Source organism: Vipera ursinii (assembly GCF_947247035.1).
Source record: "Vipera ursinii genome assembly, chromosome: 6".
NCBI classification, from domain to species: domain Eukaryota; kingdom Metazoa; phylum Chordata; class Lepidosauria; order Squamata; family Viperidae; genus Vipera; species Vipera ursinii.
The window spans coordinates 29788232-29808114 of NC_139515.1; the positions used below are offsets into that span (position 1 = coordinate 29788232).

The 19883-nt window shown below is 36.8% G+C and overlaps 1 protein-coding gene across 6 annotated transcripts in view; it reads right to left on the reverse strand.

The window, feature by feature from the left end:
• FOXP2 (forkhead box P2) overlaps positions 1-19883 on the reverse strand; it is a gene marked incomplete at both ends in the record, with an annotated part of 359810 nt that overhangs the window by 22783 nt on the left and 317144 nt on the right. For all 6 annotated transcript variants that reach the window (XM_083366698.1, XM_083366697.1, XM_083366696.1 and 3 more), the window contains 2 exons: positions 18559-18722; positions 19478-19547. In XM_083366698.1, the coding sequence (XP_083222824.1) occupies positions 18559-18722; positions 19478-19547 (234 nt within the window). The remainder of the gene's footprint in view (positions 1-18558; positions 18723-19477; positions 19548-19883) is intronic.

Sequence of the window (19883 nt, forward strand, 5' to 3'; positions counted from 1 at the left end):
TCAAGGCAGCACGCGTCATCCTCTGATCTCTGGCATCTTCCATTGAAGCTGTAATTTGATGCACTCCAGTAGCTTTCTCATCTGCCTGCATTATTCCTTCAGCATCTTGAGGCTTTCCCTCGCCATTTTTCTTTGTAGATTCCAAAAGTGGTAGAGGGGTTGCTTTTAAAACTTTGCTGTAAAAATCACGTGCCTGCATCACTGTGACCAAATGGTGTATCGTGCCTTCATGCATCACCACCATACCCACTGGTATCTCCCATCTAAACTTGATATCGCATTTCTTAAGTTCCTGTGCCAGAAAAGCAAAATCTTTCCTTCTCCTTAAAATTCTTGGAGGAATCTCTTTTAAAACCAAAACTTCTTGCTCAGCAACCACAAGCTTAGTATCATAAGAAACTTGGATAACTTCATTCCTGATTGCTCTCTTTGTGAAGTAAACCACCACATCTCTAGGTAGCTTCCTTTGCCTTGCAATCCATGAATTCACACAAAAGATTTTGTCTATATTTCCCTCAATTTCAGCTGCTGACTGTCCCAGTACCCCTTCCAAAGCCTCAGAGACTATCTGCTTTAAATCTTCTTTAGGATTCTCTTTTAAGCCTCTGATTCTGATAGCAAACTCCATCTGGTGGTACTGGACCAGAGTCAAGTCACCGTCCATTTTATCCATCACATTTTCAGTCTCTAACACTTTTGCTTCTAATCTGGAATTATTTTGGCTAAGATCTTCCATTTTTTCGTCCAAGCATTCAATACATAAAGCCATACCTTGAAGTGCAGGCAAGATGTCTGCCCTCATTGCTGTAAACTTCTCCTCCAGCTTTTCCATCTTTCCATCTATAATATCTGCTATTTGTTGTGAATGCTTTTCCAAAGCGCACTGTAGATCTTTAACCGTCAGTGCCGGAGCAGGTGCAGGAGGCAATAAGGCTTGCAGCGAGGACTGTTGCACCGGGGAAGCCCCCGCACTCCTGAGAACTTTGGAAGTTTTAGCCGCCATCTTCCCCCACTTTCACTTACTACGCACTTTCACTTTCAAAGTCCATAAAATCCATTGAACTAGAGAACAAAAATCCACTTTCACCTTGATCTCCTGTATCGCTCTGCCTGCATCTTCACACTCCAAAGTCCTTTCTGCTGGCAGGGGTGGTTGCTAACGCTTGGTTCTGCTCCCAAAAGCACGGAGCAGAAGCGCTGTGCAGCCCGGAGCAAACCCAGGCTTCGGGTGGGCTCGATCCTTCAGCCGCCCGAACTAAAAGCTCAGGCGGCCCCGGAGAGTTCAACCCCTACCTGGGGCCTCACCCCCTCCTCTTCTCCCGAAGAGGGGGCTTCCGAACCACCGAAACAGCGGATTGGCGCTGTTTTTGGCGGTTCTACGAAGCCGCGGAGCGGACAGCCCAGAGATGGCTGTCTTCAGCGTCGCATCACCTCCAGAAGACCCGAAAAATCAATATTTTATGTGACATAAGTTCCTCATTTAGGGATAGTCTCTTTTGCACTGTTCCTTTAAATAAAGATATCCATTTTTTCCCAACTCCATATTTGAAAATTAGGAGAAAAGATTTCCTATTTTACTTGTACTCTTGGCATGGAGGACAATAGGGAGAATTTCAAAATCCTCTGGAGGTTACCAGGTTGATTAGTTCCGGTACAGCACATTCTATTAAAATTTTTAGAAAACTTAATCGGAATATTTGTTGCTTGTTAATTTGTTGGCTTCCTCTTGTTGTTTACAACTATGTCCTGTCTTTTCTCCAGGAACACAGGTAGTTCATATGGGGACTTCCTTTCATTTTTATCCTCACAAAATCTTGTGAGATAGACTGAATTGAAGGAATAATTGGCCTAAACCTATCCAGTAGTTTCCATAGCCGTGAATTATGGCTCATTTGGTCAGCCAAAATAGTTAAGTGGAGATCTACACTAATTTATCATTTGCTGAAGTAACATTCTATGACATTGATGGCGAACCTTTTAGAGACTGAGTGCCCAAACTGCAATCCAAAACCGCTGGGTGCCAGGTGGGATGTGGCTGTGGTGGTCATGGCAGACTGGGTGGGTGTGGCCAAAGTGGGCATGGTCACCTTGATGTTGCTCATGGGGAGGGACATCTGTGGGGGCCAGACAGGGTTGGGGGAGATCCATGGGGTCTCTGGCAGGTGGGGTGGTGGGCAGGAGGCTCGTACTGCAGGGTGAGGCGAAGCAGGATGGGGGTGCCATTGCCACGGGGCAAGGTGAGGCAGGGGCCAGGGCAGCTGCTGCCTGACACCATTGCCCCCGCACACAGAGGCCAGCGAGCACATGATGGGCTAACAGTGCCCATCAGCAGCCAGAGCCTGCCGGCTCCTTAACCGGTGCACTCTGGAGCTCTGCAGCCCACCACCAGCAGTTCAGAGAAGCTGCCTCTGAGCTAGACAGCTGGCTGACAGCTGAGGAGGCAATGCAGTGGGTTGTGCCCAGGAAAAGGAGAGCATGTGAGGCCAGGAGGGACGGAATGAGGGGGAGGGAAACAAGCCATGCCGGGATGCATCCAGCCACGTGGGACCTTGGGCGGCTGGTTGAAGAAGGACGGTTGCCATCTCTGGAGCATGACCTGTGTGCCCACAAAGAGGGCTCTGAGTGTCGCCTCTGGCATGCATGCCATAGGTTCACCACCACTGTCCTATGACCATTCCAGCCCCTTGAGATACTGGAAGTATAGGCCTGAGCTGAAGACATTTTCCACTCCCAGTTCACAATTGAAAACTAACTCATTTCCTGATAAACAATCATTACAAAGAAATAATGTCTGACAAAAGAACTGAAAGTAATATGTTAATTAACTGATAGAAAGATTCTGAAAAATTATTCAGCTTGTGGAACGTGGTGCTATTAAACAAGTAATCTCTAGTACTCCAAGTAATTTTGTAAATTTTTTTAGCACACTTGTTTGAAGGTTAGGAAACACTGAAGCGTAACTTTAGAATTGTATTTGTCAGATTATGAAATTGTTTTTAAAAATGTGTACGCATACTTCTCTTGACTGTGGCCTTAGTATATTAAGCAATTCTAAAGTTAATAAAACAGTGGATTTGAGCTCCAACTTGAACAGTACCAGATAGTAAAAAGATAGACAATGTGTACAGTCTATGTACACACCAATGAATATTACACTGCAGTCATAATATACAGATAATAAGAGGGGGAAAGGGGGAAATCATTGGAAGATAGCTAGGGAGATAATTGAAGTCTGGGAAATGGGCCCCTTGTCAGTTAACAGGAGTGCTGATTTACAACAGCTTATCAAGTATTTAGGAGCCAAGGACTGGGCAGCACAAGGAAACAACAGTCAATTGTCAGCCACCAACATACCAATCAACCAATGGGAAGGCACACATAAATACAATTTACAGAATAGCACATATTCCAGTAGAGAGAAGTTCCCTGAAGATGGGCTCCAGCATGAGTTTGAAAGCTCATATATAGTTTATAGTTTTATAGGCAAAACCCAGCATTAGAATCCTACTGAATTCAGGACCACTCCCAAGCCAGTTTTCACACACACACACACACACACACACACACACACACACACACACACACACACACAACGAACACCATTTTATATTTCTAATTTTGAAGAAAAAGCAGGAAGGGAAATTCAAGCCAATGTATTGTTTTTGTAAGTTTTCAAAATGCTTCTCTGAGTTCCCAGGAATGCAAATAAACTGTGGAAGAAAAATGTGATATAATACACAATCATTACAGAGGAATCCCCAAGATATAACGATTGAGCTAAGAAAAGCACTATTTATATTTCCTTTCTGATCAATACACAGACCAGGATATGAAACAGAATTGGATTCCCTTGATGTTAAAGCATAGTAGTTACATTCTGAATTTGAAACCCACCCCTTGGGGACTTACTAGGAGCACAGAAATGTATACTGATCTAGCTCTTGTGATCCAATCTAGGTAGTGGATATTAAGAACAACTGGCAACTGCATACATATAAGTAATGGAAGCATGAATACAGGGCTATTTCTGTTTACAAAATTCTCCTAATGGCTGGGTGAGAGATTTTAATTCTCTACTTGTATAAGCAATGGATATTATTTTGAGCAATGTTTAATGTGCATGCTTCTCTCAGATAAGGTCCACTACATTGTTGCTGTTAAAAATAAATTAAAACATAAAATGTGTTCAGGTAATGATGATCCAAATTTCTTCATAAACAGAGTTTTGGGTTTCCTGAATGCTTGGTGGTATGGTTTTAAATAAGAAAAATAAAACTTTATACAACATTAAAAAGTAAGGGACCATAAAATTGAGCTTGTCAAATCTATATTTCAAAATTTAAAGAAAATGAAAACATTTACTAAAATCACATAAACAATGTTAGATACTTTCTTCTAAAAATGACCAAATAAACAAACATTTAATGAGAAATTGTAAAAACTGTCAACATATTCCTACTGATTTGAATCTCCTCTTCTTTTGCATTTCTAACTTAATACAGGTTGTCCTCAACTTACATCCACAATTCAAACCAAAATTTATGTTGCTAAGTGAAACATTTAAGTAAATTTTGCCCCATTTTATGTCCTTTTTGCCACAGTTGTTAAATGAATCATTCCAGCTGTTAAATGAATTGGGCTTCAAATTGACTTTGCTTGTCAGAAGTTTCAAAAGGGGATCACATGACCCCAGGATACTGCAACTATCACAAATATTAGTCAGTTGCCAAGTGTCTGAATTTTGATCCCATGACCAAGTGGACCCTACAATGGTCATAAGTATGAAAAAAGGTCAAAGGTCACTTTTTCAGTGCCTTTGAAACTTTGAACAGTCACTAAATGAACTGTTGTAAGTTGAGGACTAACTATATTTCTGTATTTGTCAAGCCACAGTTTGATGAGATACTTCTAATGGAAGACTGAGGTTTAAACACTTCTTATAAGCTTGGACTTAGCCAAAATATAACAGTTGTTTCTAGGGAGAATTAAAACTATGGTTGACAACTTGGTTATCACTGCAAGTTTTGTTTGACAAACCAGGCAATTTCATATAGACAGTAAACGGGGACAATGGGAGAAGATAGAATGGAATTTATGGGCACAGAGGCACAATCAATCCATCAAGTGATTATTTGAATCAGGCTTCTGTTTTTCCCCTCCTAATGTTGATGTTTTAGAGTCAATACATTCTGAAAATACAGTCTGATTTCAAATATTATACAGCAAAATATATAACTATGGACCTATATTTTAAATTGGACTTCTTGAACTGTTTTGGTTCTTATAATAAGGATTGTAGTTGCATAGAAACTAGTCACAGTGGTGATCTACATATTGTATATTACATAAATAAGAACTGTAAGAATGAAATTTGCTTTCACCAACTGTTTATTCTAAAGGAACTATATGCTTATAAAGAAAACGGTAAGAGACAAGAAATAAGAAGGTTGATACTGAAGAACACAGGATAAAAAAGGGAACTAAACAGTATCTGTCCGAAGAGATGTAATATACTATTTGACCTTTATTCTCCACATTTGATTTGTTTGGAATAAAGGAGGTAATATTATGACTTGCTACTGAATAGGATACCTGTGAAAGTTCGTAATTACAGTTTTCATCTTAAACTCTCATAGTTAGCTCTCAAAAATATTGTCATTGGAAAAAAATATATTTTTTTCCAGTTTCATTTATAAAAATACCCTGCATATTTCCAATATAATTAATTTGGAAGTTAGACAAAGGTCATGAAATGTTCAATTTTCATATTAAAAGAGGCCATGTTTTGTAGAAACACTTGTTCTTCACTCTAGGGAGATGAATCAGAAAGGGGCCTCTAGGCTGCTTTGAACACAGTACAAAACAGAGGAAGAAGAAAAATAACCTGAAATTCTTTTAAGAGAAGCAGGAAAGCTGTGAAGAGTCAGATGCCTTGTAGATTATCAGGGATTAAACAGAACGACCAAAGAAGGTTAATGGGATTGTTGGAAAACCCCAATATCCTATAGATGATAGTGCACAGATGTAAAATGTGCGATGACTGATGGAAATGAAATTTAAGAATGATTTGGAAAAAGGAGTACAGTTCTTTACATTACATATTAGAATATATAAGGACATAGAACAGACTGAAATCCATGGAACAAAAATGTAGACCTTTAGCGCATGAAATTGTAATTGAGAACCAGTTTGGTCTAGTAGTTAAGGCACCAGGCTAGAAAGCGGGAAATTGTGAATTCAAGTCCTACCTTAGTCATGAAAGCCAGCTGGGTGACCTTTGGCCAGTAACTCTTCTCAGCCCAACCCATCTTGCAAGGTGGTTATTGTTGTGGGGACAATAGGAGGAGGAAAGTGTGTTGGATAAAAGGTGACCTTTTACAAATACCACCTTAAGGTATTTGTAAAAATAATAAAGGCAGGATGCAAATAAATAAATAAATAAAATGTCCATATCAAAACTTATCCACTTTCACTTTTCTATCTTTCTACATATCTACATATTCTACATAATTAAAAGCCCTGGTGGTGCAGTGGTTAGAATGCAGTACTGCAGGATACTTAGCTAACTCTTAGCTGCCACAGTTTGGCAGTTCAAGTCTCACCAGCTCAAGGTTGACTCAGCCTTCCATCCTTCTGAGGTTGGTAAAATGAGGACCCAGATTGTTGGGGTTAATAGCCTGGCTCTGTAAACCGCTTAGAGATGGCTGTAAAGCATTGTGAAGCAGTATATAATTCTAAGTGCTATTGCTATTGCTATTCAGTGCTAATTAGCTGCTTAAACCATCTTGTCATTCCAATTAAGGAATTACGGCTAGACTAGCCTTACAACCATACTTTGTAGATTGGTATAAGTTGTACTGACAATTGCTCAGTTGAGATATCATGAAACCAATGTGCATGAAAGGGAAACAGTCACAAAACCTGATCAATAAACTATGACTTGGTGGTCCAGAATGACTACAGCTGAACTGAATCTTAAACTAATGAATGACTGACTATATTTAAGCTTATACATAATTATCACTATCATTATTTATTTGCTTCCCTAAATTTAGGTGGAGGTTTAAGACAATTTATGAAAATAAAATCACAAATCCACTTTTCACAATGAAGCTTTTCCTTACTCTCAATTTATCTACTTTAAATCATTCAATCTGATAAAATACTAAATGTCTGAAAAGCAAATTGAATCAACAATTATATAATATCCTGTTTAACAAGACATGAGCACGTCCACCAACATTTAACTGGTAATCACATTGTTCACCTTTCCCTGCTGTCTCTCACATGTACACAAATATCTACATCCATGAATTACAGACAACATAACTAAAAAGAGCACTAATGGAATTTCAATGTTGTTTTATTGTCATGTGTCATTACATCTTTGATTTCATTCACTTCTATATCAATATCTCCTCACATTCCATAGAATGCATGTGCATGCATGCACACATACCTGTGTTATTCCTAAACAATAGCTCTTTCATTAGATCACATCATTGTTTATTAGGAATTTTCCACTCTTGTTGTTATGGCACTTAGAGATTGATTGTAATTTGGTTTTTCTTTTGTATTTGATGGATAGATGAACTGATTCCATTGACCATGCCCTATGACTGAGATATGACAATATATGACATGTCATGTTAAATCTGTGGATAGCATTTTCATATATGTGAGAAATCATTTGTTCTTTGAGCCATTAGGTTATGGTGGTTTAAATCTGTTCATACATGTGAGACTTTACATGATGTTGCAATTATTATCAAGGGATGAATTTTTATATATAACCTGAGTGTAAGGACCCACTTCAATCTACATCTTAAGAAAACAGAACTCTTAGAAGTGGTTTCTTCCGACAGGAATCAATTATTAAGAAAAACTTATAGTAGGCATGCTAAGCAGGGTTTGGGGAATTCCCTCCACCATTCAATGTTTTAAAGTGTTCCCAAGTGGCCCCCTATTCTCAGTTCTTCTGGGCGATTCAAATTGGCAGATTTCTAGGTGTTACTTCGGGAAAAATAACATCCATCCGGCTCCATCAGCATGATAATTCATCTTCTTATTGCCTAGATTCCAAGTGTTGGCTCTTTCCCCTCCCCTTTTCCCTGGCTGTTGGTAGAGAGCAGATCTTCAGAGAGGCATAGGATGAAAGGCAAATGGCCACATTGTTTGGTTAATAGACCCGAAGTAAATCAACAAAAGTTTACTTTGTATTGTTTCCAGGAAGTGAAAGTAATAAAACCCCCATGCATACCCCTCCTCTTTTTTTAGTATGACAGAATCCAGAAGATAGTAAGGATTAGTTTGTAATTTAGAGAAGATAGATAGAAATGAAATATAACTGGATTCTGACACTGAGGCTTCTTTTTAGGTCTGAAAACATTCCAGGGATGGTTAATTTGGGAGTTTTCTTTAGGGTTGGTTGTTGTTATGTTTTTGTTTGGTTGATTAGAGTTTTTGGATAAAATTGTCTTTCAGTCTGTTAGATTTTCATTAGAAATAATTATAAACTTAACAATAACAGTTAATATTCAACAGGTTGAATCTAAATGAGAAAATGGATATAAGATCTAAAAGAATATTGCTCTACCCCTAGAAAAATATTCATTTGTAGAGTTTTCAATAAAACCATTCATGTATTTTGCTTCTACACAGTGCTTTTTTTCTAAAAAAAAAAAAAAAAAGTGCCGGAACTCTCATCTTGGCGGGCGAAGGAGGCGGGGGGGTGGAGGGGCGGTGCTGCTGCAGTCACAGGTGCGAAGGGTGTTGGCGGCAGGCTCCACTCCCTGGGGCAGGAGCCACGGTGGCTGGTGCTGTGGGAGCAGCAGAGCCCACTCTATATGGCGGGGCTGCGCAATGCGGACAGTGGAGGCGGTGCGGGCCAGGCGATGTTTTAATCTTATGATTTTAAAAATATATTTTTTCTATTGTAAGTTTCCCCAAACCTCGCCATGTGGAATGCATACAAATATTATATAATTGGCAAATAAAGGTAGAACATATGTTAAATATACATCAAATGATAATATGCTTCCCTACAAAGTCAATTCTTGCTCAATGACAGACCAAGGAGTTAACTCGGAAAGGCAAGAGGAAAATCTAGAAGAGGTCTGTGCAGCTCTTGAACATCTTCATCAATGATTTGGATGAGGGGATAGATGGGGAACTCATCAAATTTGCAGACAACATCAAGCTGGCAGGAATAGCCAATACTCCAGAAGATAGGCTTAAGATACAGGAGGATCTGGACAGACTCGAACACTGGGCACTATCTAACAAAATGAAATTCAATTGTGAAAAAGTAAGGTTTTACATTTAGGCAGGAAAAATCAAATGCACAGGTATAGTATAGGTGGTACCTTGCTCAATAGTAGTAACTGTGAGAGAGATCTTGGAGTCCTAGTGGACAATCACTTAAATAAGAGCCAGCAGTGTGCTGCAGCTGCCAAAAAAGCCAACACAGTGCTAGGCTGCATTAACAGAGGGACAGAATCAAGATCACGTGAAGTACTAATACCAGTTTACAATGCCTTGGTAAGGCCTCACCTGGAATATTGCATCCAGTTTTGGTCACCACGATGTAAAAAAGATGTCGAGACTCTAGAAAGAGTACAGAGAAGAGCAACAAAGATGATTGGGGGACTGGAGGCTAAAACATATAGGGAACGGTTGCTGGAATTGGGTATGTGTAGTTTAATGAAGAGAAGGGTGAGGGGTGACATGATAGCAGTGTTCCAATATCTCAGGGGCTGCCACAAAGAAGAGGGAGTCAAGCTATTCTCCAAAGCACCTGAAAGCAGGACAAGAAGCAACGGATGGAAACTAGTCAAGGAGAGAAGCAACCTAGAACTAAGGAGAAATTTCCTGACAGTTAGAACAACTAACCACTGGAACAACCTGCCTCCAGAAGTGTTGAATGCTCCAACACTGGAAGTTTTTAAGAAGAGACTGGACAGCCATTTGTCTGAAATTGTATAGGGTTTCCTGCCTGAGCAGGGGGTTGGCTAGATGACCTCCAAGGTACCTTCCAACTTCTTCTTCTTCTTCTTCTTCTTCTTCTTCTTCTTCTTCTTCTTCTTCTTCTTCTTCTTCTTCTTCTTCTTCTTCTTCTTCTTCTTCTTCTTCTTCTTCTTCTTCTTCTTCTTCTTCTTCTTCTTCTTCATTATTATTATTATTATTATTATTATTATTATTATTATTATTATTATTATTATTATTATTAATCTTGTAGAAAGGAAAGGCCCACACTGATAAATTAAAAATCTTTGTGGTCTGCAAAGGAATACTGGTGGGCTAATCAATGATTTGGTGACTAGAGGAGCATCTACAGTGTTGGAGCTTGTGGTCATGGTAAGCCATGGAGGCACTAGGTAACATGACTTTCAGGGAAGTGGTGGTGATTTGCCATAGTTATGGATGAGAAATATTGGTTGCAAAGTTGGCATTTCTGGATGTAATACAGATATTTTGGACTTATTTTTTGTTTCTTTGCATGTTTGATATTTTTAAAAAGGCATATGCTACTGACTACGCTTATGCACATATGCAACATGATCACTGCTTGTCCAAAATTTTACTATACAGATAATACCCCCAGAAATTATTTTAGCCTTTTTAATAAATGTTGTTATTGATGTTAAGCTCACCAGGGAAAACATCATATATTGTTATGTATATACTAGGTTAATTATTTAAAGACTGAAAGTGCAACATAACTAGATTCTAAATAATCTATTTTTCAAAACACACAACAGTCCAAACAGTAAAAGTAAAGTCCAAATTAAAAATATTTCATTCTTAAGAATTGTTTAGATTCAAAATAGTTTTCAAGAGTGTACAAAAGATACTATTTTCTTTCTAGAATCAGCTAAATTAGACATATTACATTGAGAAAAATGTTTCTCATTTCTTTTCTGTTACCTTTGATTTCATTGCAGAGATGTTAACATAAGAAATAGATTATTTTGTTATTTAATTTTACCTTCCAAAAGACAGAAGCAGATGAAAAATCTGAGCTTCTTTCCTGTTGGCTTTTCTGAATTAGCTGTTTTAGATTCCAAAAGTTTAGTTCCTAAAGAAGTAATCCTGTAAATAATTTTAATGTCCTCCTCTAGTGCAGGCTCTTTTATGACTCAAGGACTTCAACTCCCAGAATTCCTGAGCCAGCATGGCTCAGCTTGGAAACCTCTCCCTTTCCCCTCAGCATGGCTGGCTCCGGATTTCTGGAAGTTGAAGTCCACGAGTCATAAAAAAGAGCCAAGATTGCTAGCCCTATAATAGGCTTAGGAAAACCAATAAGGGAGCTGTTTTTTTGTGCAAAAAAAAAAAAAGGTTCCAGAACACCGTTCTGAGCATTCTATGAGAAAAAAGCCCTGCTTCTACATACTGTAGCTCTCACAAATCCCAAAAGATTCTGCAAAGTTCCACAGTCCATACTATGGGGATCTGACACTTCTCAGCTTAAGACAGCTGCAGGCACTCTATCACTAGAGTGATCTTTTTATTAAGAGGAAGTAGAAAGAATTGTGAAAGTGCAACAAATGGAGAGTATAATATTATATAAAAAAGAACACCAATGATTTGATCAAAAGCATGTAACATTTAAGCAAGTAAAGAGGAAACAATAAAGGGCTGCAATGGCTGCTGAGTGTAATAGCTTATAAAGCTAGAAAGATCAGAGGGTTGATGAGTGGGAAAATAAAATACAAGAGGCTAGAGTTGAAAAGTAAAGGAAACAATATAAACAGAAAAAGAATGGGAAAAATATATTTTGGGAAGTTGAATGAGTGAGAATGTTATTTCTGAAAATACAGTGCATTCAGAAAATATTCAGACCCCCTTCACTTTTGTCAATTTTGTTATGCTGCAGCCTGATTCTACAGTTGTTGAAAATCATTTTTACTCATTAATATACACTCAGTAGTTCATAATGATGAAGTGAAAACATAATTTTAGAAATGCCTGTAATTTTATTAAAAAGAAAAAAACTGAAATATCACATTGGCACAAGTATTCACAGCAATACATGAAATTTATCTGATGCCTTACATTTCTCTTCATAGTTGCTGCCATGTTTCTACATCTGATTGGAGTCCACCTGTGGTAAATTAAATTGATTGGACATGATTGGAAAGGCACACACCTCTCTATAGAAGACCTCACAGCTGACAGTGCATACAGTAGCAGAGCAAAAGCCATGCGGTAAAAGGAACTGCCTGTAGAGCTCAGAGACAGGAGTTATTGCAAGGCAAAGATCTGGCAAAGGCTACAACAAAATTTATGCTGTACTGGAGGTTCCTAAGAGCAGAATGGCTTCCATAATTCTCAAATGGAAGACATTTGGAACAACCAGGACTTTTCCAAGAGCTAGTCACCTAGTCAAACTGGGCAATCAGGGAAGAATGACAAGAAGTGACCAAGAACCCAATGGTTATTCTGACTGAGCTCCAGAGATCCTGGGTGGACATGGCAGAGTGACTAGATGAAAGACTCCTCAGTGCAAAACACATGAAAGCTCACTTGGATTCTCTGTCCTGATGAAACCAAGATTGAAATGTGTGGCCTCAATTCTAAATATTATATCTGGAGGAAACAGGCACCACTCATCACCTACCCAATATCATCCCAACAGTGATGTATGGTGGTGGCAGTAACATGCTGTGGGGGTGTTTTTCAGCAGCAGGGACTGTGGGACTGGTCAGGGTTGAGGGAAAGCTTCATGGAGCAAATAACAGGGATATCCTCAATGAAATCAGTTTTACAGCACTCAGGACCTCAGACTGGGCTGAAGGTTCATTTTCCAGCATGACAACAATCCTAAGCACACAGCTAAGACAACACAGGAGTGGTTTAGGGACAACTCTGTGAATGTCCTAGAGTGGCCCAGCCAGAGCCCTGACTTGAACCCTATTGATTATCTCTGGAGGGACCTGAAGATGGCTGTCGACTGACCATCGCCATCCAAACTGTCTGAGCTTGAGAGGATTTGCAAGGAAGAATGGGAGAAAATCCTCCAATCCAAGTGTGCAAAACTTGTTGCCTCATACCCAAAGACTCAAGGCTGTAATTGCTGCCAAAGGTGCTTAAACAAAATACTGAGTGAAGGGTCTGAATACTTATGCCAATGTGATATTTCAGTTTTTTTCTTTTTACTAAATTTACAGGCATTTCTAAAATTCTGTTTTCACTTTGTCATTATGGGATACTGAGTAGATTAATGAGAAAAAAAGTATTTTCAAAAACTGTAGAATCGGCTGCAGCGTAACAAAATTGACAAAAGTGAAAGGGGCCTGAATAATTTCTGAATGCACTGTGTAGATAGATAGATAACCTTTATTGTCATTTTTACTATGTGCACAATGGCGCACATTAAACATGAAATTTAGTTCCTTGCTCTCTAAGTGTACATATACATAACACACATTATGTTATAACACCCCCCTTACATATAAGTAACATATAAATATTAATCACCATCCAACTTGAATACATAATGGAAGAAAGAAGCTTTAAACTGTATGCCTTACAGTTTAAGAAATATTCTAATTTTACACACACAGAGAGACGTTATTCCTCTTTCTAGTACTCAATGTCTGAATCAGAGATTCTCCCGCTTTTCACAAATACTCACTTTAGCAACCATACAGGTCTTTAAGAGCAATCTTTAAAGAATAAATGCCTCAAGAAGATAGAATGCTACCTTTTTGTTCATTGTGCTTGTCAATTTGAAATGGCAGGTAGTGTCTTAAAACTGAAATGTTCACTTGGATAGACAGAGCCTACATGAATCAGATAATAGAAAAGATTAAACAAAACTGTAGCATTTTATAAAGACTGCATGTAACAATATTCTGTCTTAAACTAAATTGAGCAAGAAAGCATATACAATACATTACTCTGTAGATAGTGTTTCAATCATTGCTTTGCCTTTAAAGATTACAGAATTAAATATTTCAGCATTTTAAATCTGTTCATATATTACCACTGTAGGATTAAATGGTACTGATGAGTGAGGAATTTAAAAAATGGTATAAGCACCAGTATCATCACTGACTCAATTAAATGATTTTCAATCATTCTTCCAAAGCTTGGTACAGCTTTAAGTGTTTGATTTATTTTATAACATTCAATGTCCAAATCTCACCTAGTGAAGAAGAACTTTGCATCACAGAAGCTTTACACAGTAGAACAAACCTCCAAAGTAAATTCAAAAGTATCATGAGATGGGACAAAAAGCAGAAATACAAAAATGCAAAGACAGGATGACAGAAATGATATGAAGTTTAAAATACAAGGGAATGAAAGAGATTGAAATTGAAATGATAGATAACCTACTGTAAGTAATGTGAAAGCATAACAGTAGGGGACTGGAATAATCAGATATGGAACAATTTGACAATAGACTGGTTTCAAACTGAAGCACCTCAAAAAGACCTTAAGAGCAAAATAATCACACTTCTCTTTGGAAATAAAATTTAAAGAAGAAAAAAGTTTGAAAATATGAAAAGCCTGATCTTTATGCTGACCAAATTGCAAGAAAAAAGGATAGGATCAAAAGTTGGAATTGTAAAGAAGGTACAGGTTGAGAAAAACGGCTGAAACAAAAGGTGGAAAAATGACTGAAAGTATGCAAAGTAAGATCTTTCTTGCCTAGAGTCAAAATGTAAGATAAATAACTGTTTGAGTTCATATCTTTCAGATTATTTGTCATCTTTTTTCCCCCACACATTTTTTCAACTCCCAGTTTCCTTTTCTGTAGCAAACATGCACACACAGCTGTCACAAGAGATTGAAGCTAAAATAAAGCAGAATAGAAGTATTCTATATGGCACTGAATGATATACATTAACATGGCAATAAAGAATACTTTCAGAAAACAGTTCACTGCTGTTTTCTGGGTCAGTGCCCTGGGAGTTAAGAAAATAGTGATAAAACCACTGTGTGCTAAAACATACTCTGGAACAATCTTTTACCAACTCTCTTCTGTCCTTGGTGAATGAATAATATATCTATGACAAATGGTTCTATCTCACATTCTGTTTTAGTTTATAGGATATCTAGATAACATCAAAGCCAAATCGAAGGTGAAAGTGGGGAAGAACTTGTCATTTGGCTAATGTGCAAAAAATTCTGGATCAGCATTGTACCAGGATTATGAGAAAGGATCAAAAAAAGCACCTTCCTTTAGCAATCAATTTAGACCTCAGTTTCTCCAGAGAGAAATGGAGAATTGGCAGCATAGAACTAGAAAAATATTTATTTGAAGATTTGGGAATTCAGTGAAAGTTCTTTCCTTTAATAAGTATTTCTTAGTTTTGTCCACACAGTTTTTCACTACTTAGCCATCAGCTCACACAATACACTCAGAGCAGTAAGCATACAAATATTTCAAATTTTCAGAACAAAATTAAGACATTTTTTTGTGTGAGAAGAATAAAAACTGTGGCTAAGTGCATAGAGGAAAAAGGCAGGTATATACAAGTGGAGACCACAACTCAGGAATTCAAAGGATGACATCTTTAGCAAGCATTCTAACTCATAGAGAAACTGCCTCATTCATTCCTGTTGTTTAGGATTTCAGCCATTGTCTGATAAAAGCAGTCATGAGTACAGTCCAAAGAACTAAAGATGCATATGAATCCAACTAGACTCAGTACACAAGAGATCAATCTGCACATATTTGCAAAGAAAACTTTGCAAACTACAGGTTTAGGGTTTGGGGTTGTTGTTGTTTTTGGTAAACTTCCAAGGTATAAAGAATTCAGATTCCCATGGTATTCCTATAGCATACCACGAGAATCCTATTCCTTATATTTTGCTATGTTATAAATTTTTTTGAGAGAAATACAAAGTCATGTGTGCATGACAAAAGTTATAGTCTAAGTCAGCCTTATTTTATCTGTTGTATGAGTGTCTAATAATAGCCTTATCTGCAATTAGAATATCAGTGTATTGGCTTTAACCCAATATAAATCAATTTTTTTGAGAATATCATTTATTAGGAGTTCCCAGTCATTTTTAAATATTTAATTATATTTAAACAGTGCCTGATGCCAAAATAACTCACATGTAGAGTTATTATTATAGTTTGTCGCACAGTCAGCCAGATGTTCAGGCCAGATAGCTTCTCTCCCTCCCAGATTGAATGTTTGGTTTACTTGGTTCTTTATATATAGTAGTTTATTGATAGAATGGAAATTAATGGCTTAATTTACAGCAGGCTTTAGATGTAAACATACTCTCAAATTAGTTTTCTGCATAATTTACAGAACTGTGTTTTGCACATGGCATATGTGGTACCCATGCCCTACTTGACATTATATAGAAAAAAATAAAACATAAATAGTTGTGCTTCATGTAAATGAAAAAACTAGATAGATGATCTAAGTCCTGTTTGCTCATTACATTTTTATTTTCTTGGTATTTTAGGCAGAAAGAGAGCATTAATACACTCAGAGAATTATTAAAAGTAAAAGGCTTCAAGCTACTGAATGCATGGTTGATTGTACACATCACAAAATATAACAGTTTTGCTCTGGTTGCTCACTTTACTTGTTTCATAGCACTGCCATTCTCAAGAGCTTGTAGTCACGTTTTTCCTACTTCAATTTTTATTGCTTCTCTTATATTATTGAATATATCTAAACATGCTTCCAAAACATAAATTCTTCCATAGAGGAGGAAGGGGAATTAGTGGTTTGGAATTCAGTAAAGCACATTAATATTTTCCCTCATTCTTTGTGCACACTAATTTTATTTGTTCAAGATGATACAATATATGTGGTAGTGAATGAAACAGATCTTCTTAAAAGTGTAAAATATATCTGTTAAAGTAATGCATTATATAAAAAGGCAAATCAGGAAACAAAATATAAAACTTAAAATCTATAAAGGCAAATGAAAATACACACCTTGAAAATATAAGGAATATAGTGGCTTGCAGTTACTATTTCAGCATTGCACATATAATAAATATTGAACATAATATGCTAGAGATAAAAATAATAAAAGGAATTGTAGTACATGTTAAATACAGTATTATTATGGACATGATTGCATATTTAAAAGTAAATAATCCTACAGCAAATTTATATCTATGTCTACTTAGATGTCATAGCACTAATTAATATATAGATTACCAGGAAATCAATACCTCCAAGGTATGTGTTTTGCTATTTACTAAACAAGATATTGCTACTTTTTACAGTGGTGATTAAGGCAAGACATTTCTTAGGCTTTAAACACATTCCTGAAAAGCCCGATATATCAATTTTTAATAGTACTACTCTCTGAGCTGCATTAAAAATATTGTAGGGAAAAATTTTGGAGTAATTAATGATATAGTTAGCTCCTAAATATTAATAGAAATTGTAATCTTGCATAAAATTTAACATATAAACCTTGCCAATACTGACACACCAGTAATTAAAGTTGAATATGCAATTACTGTGATTTACAAGAAAGTAAAACACTTACACTTTATTAGTTTCTATGTAAAATTGGGGTAACAGTTAAACTTTGCATTGCATGTTTTTGTTTCTTAAAAGAATAGTATTTCTGTAACAGTCCATACATATATTTCAGACCTGAAAATACAATTAAAGTATTTCGGATTAGAATTCTTTTGTGAATTTACAGATTTAACTTAGGAAAAGAATCCATATTTGAAAAATGAAGTTGTATTATCATGCAATGAATAAGAAGCATTTGCCCAATGGAAATCTTAAGCATGCATTGATGCACCTATTCCAGTACTTCCCAAACCTTTTCCTTTGTTACATAAGAGCCTTGGTGGAGCAGTGGGCTAATGCCTCCTTAAGTAACACCAGCTGCCTGCAATTAGTGCAGGTTCGCATCCCACCAGGCTCAAGGTTGACTCAGCCTTTCATCCTTCCGAGGTAGGTAAAATGAGGACCCAGATTGTTAGGGGCAATTAAGCTGACTTTGTAATAATGCCGCTTTGGGGGGGGGGTGGTTGTGAAAGCCCTAACAAGCAGGCATATACATAGAATGAAGGCTACTGCTAAGCTTGTAAGCCGCCCTGAGTCTTCAGAGAAGGGCGGGATATAAATGGAATTAAAATAAAAATAAAATAAAAAATAAAACTGCTTATCAGAAAATCTTATTGAACTTTGAGTAATTCTTTTCTTTAGCACTGTTGTAACTTCAAATGGTCATTGAATGAATGGTTGTAACTTGAGGACTACATGTATTATAAAATCAATATCACTGAATGAACTTTATATCATTTCAACAAATTATCATTGGTAATTTCAGCCATTTTCATCTAAAAAGGAATACTTTGTGAGATTTTCAAATGTATTTTATAGGTAGCAATCTTTAAGTCAAGTTAAATGTCTTTGTTGTGCTGAAAAGGGTTCATGTGTTATTATACAAAGAAAAACCACTTTTACCTAATTTAGGGTAATTTAATGAGGTTTGGGAAGCACTAGCCTATCCCTAGGCCAGTTTCTGGACATTCTTACCTGTTCTGGAAAATTCTTAAGCAAGGCAGGACTTTTTATTTATTTTTCCATACTGGAAGATACTTACATGTGAGGCTGTGGAGAACAGCCTGGACTGCTATTTCCATTGCTGTCAATGTGCTCCAAGGAACCATTGAGATCTTCATGGGCTGCTTGTAGTAAGCCACTGGATGTGTTGTTTATTAATCCGGGATTACCAAGCAAAGGTAAACTACTTTCTGCCAGTGCAGCCTAGTAGTGTGGAGATGATATAGCATTCTTAGGGTGCTTAATACATACTGAGGTATATACAAGTAAACAAATGTCTAGAGAAAAAATTGTTTTGTTTTTTTCTATATCTGAGAATATATATACACACACATGCTTAGGAGTGCTGAATGGAACTACTAAATATATTTGACACTGATATGCACCATGTCTTGTACCTTCAAACTCTTTCTGACTCTAAAATACAATAATCCTAAACCTTATGTCCTAACATATAACATACATTTTGTTTCTGTTGCCAGCCTGTATCAAAAAATAAAAAATGACCAGAACTTAATTCAAAGAAAAAAGTTCTGACATTTGCCTTTTCTGCATGAAAATTATATCTTACAATTAAACTTTATTTTTTTATATGAGCACCATGTTCTCTAACACTATGATATGAAATCATTCATGACAGCCTGGATAAATATTAATGCATATTCACATTCATTTGCAAAAGCTTCTATCAATCTAGTATTTGCAATAAAACAGAGTGTTCCAGATTTTGCCACAGGGTGTCCTTCTTGCTTCTTTACATAAAAATGAAGAGAATTAGAACAGGTACTTCTTGCTGTGCTAGGTGATACAACTTCTTTGGGAGATTAACCCACCTATTAACAATGCCCTAGATGCCCAACTAAACATTAGCACATGGAATCATCTTTCATACAAAAATTATCTTTCATGCAAACAGAAGGAAGTGGGCATATGAAGAAATGAATGGTTTAATGGTTTACCTGTAAGCTTGCATTAAGTGCTGCTCCATAACCTAAACTGGTGGGTATGTTTTTCACTAACGTTGGACTTCTGAAAATAAACAATTTTTCAAAGAGAAATTTATTCATTAAACAGAGAACAGAAAGAAATGATACAGCATGGAAACACAACAATTTTTACATCAAAGAGAAAAAGAACTCAGGATTGATGGAATTTCAACTGATTGTTCAGTCAATGTATTAATCCACAATAATTGATCAATATTAAAGTATTAAGTGATCTATTGTCATTGGACTCACAGGGTACTCCTATAGAAAAGTCCAGTGAAACAAAGGATGTTCTAAACAGTGCATAGATTCTCCACTGTTGAACAGAATTAACATGAACTCATTTATTTATCTACTAGTTTAAGTCCCATCTTTTCCC